The sequence below is a fragment of the Saprolegnia diclina genome (genome assembly GCF_000281045.1).
Source record: "Saprolegnia diclina VS20 unplaced genomic scaffold supercont1.132, whole genome shotgun sequence".
Classification (NCBI taxonomy): domain Eukaryota; phylum Oomycota; class Saprolegniomycetes; order Saprolegniales; family Saprolegniaceae; genus Saprolegnia; species Saprolegnia diclina.
This window is the reverse complement of record NW_008246199.1, coordinates 36,118-36,708: the sequence shown is the minus strand read 5'-3', so window position 1 is coordinate 36,708 and position 591 is coordinate 36,118. Positions and strand designations below refer to the sequence as shown.

At 59.2% G+C, this 591-nt stretch overlaps 1 protein-coding gene across 1 annotated transcript; it reads left to right on the top strand.

Annotated features, from left to right (window-relative positions):
- Position 1: 1 nt before the first annotated feature.
- Positions 2-539, top strand: SDRG_16499 (TKL protein kinase; the record flags this gene model as incomplete). The annotated part of the gene is made up of 2 exons (XM_008622713.1): positions 2-481; positions 523-539. Exons 1-2 carry the CDS (start codon positions 22-24, stop codon positions 537-539), a joined length of 477 nt encoding a protein of 158 aa, XP_008620935.1. The 5' UTR covers positions 2-21.
- Positions 540-591: the final 52 nt, after the last annotated feature.

The following is a 591-nucleotide window of genomic DNA, read 5'->3' as shown; positions in this document are numbered from 1 at the left end:
ATCGAGTGCGTCGTCGAGTTTATGAACCTCGGCGATTTGAGATCCTTCCTCGTCAACCAGTCGCCGGCGCAGTTTAGCTGGGAACAAAAGTACCAGTGTATCCTCAGTATCATCGATGGCCTCGTTTACCTCCACACGTACAGCCCACCGATCATCCACCGCGATCTCAAGTCCCGCAACGTCCTTCTTGACTCGGTCAAGGGCACCAAGCTCACCGACTTTGGCGAGTCCCGCGCCGCCGAGGCCAATGACACGATGACCAACGGCATCGGTACGCATCTCTGGATGGCGCCGGAAGTCATCTCGGGCACAAACTACGGTGCACCCGCCGACATGCACTCGTTTGGCGTCATCCTCTCTGAGTTTGCGACGCACCAAGTGCCGTACGCCGACCTGCGCCACCCGGACACGGGCCTTCCTGTGAACCAACTCTACGTGATGAACCACGTCCGCGAAGGCACGCTGCACCCGACCTTTGACGGTGAAGACGTGCCGGCGTGGGTCAAGGACATTGGTTTGCAGTGTCTCTCCCTCAATGAAGACGACCGACCGACGGCGCTGCAAGTGTCGGCGATGCTGAGTCGCTGCAAG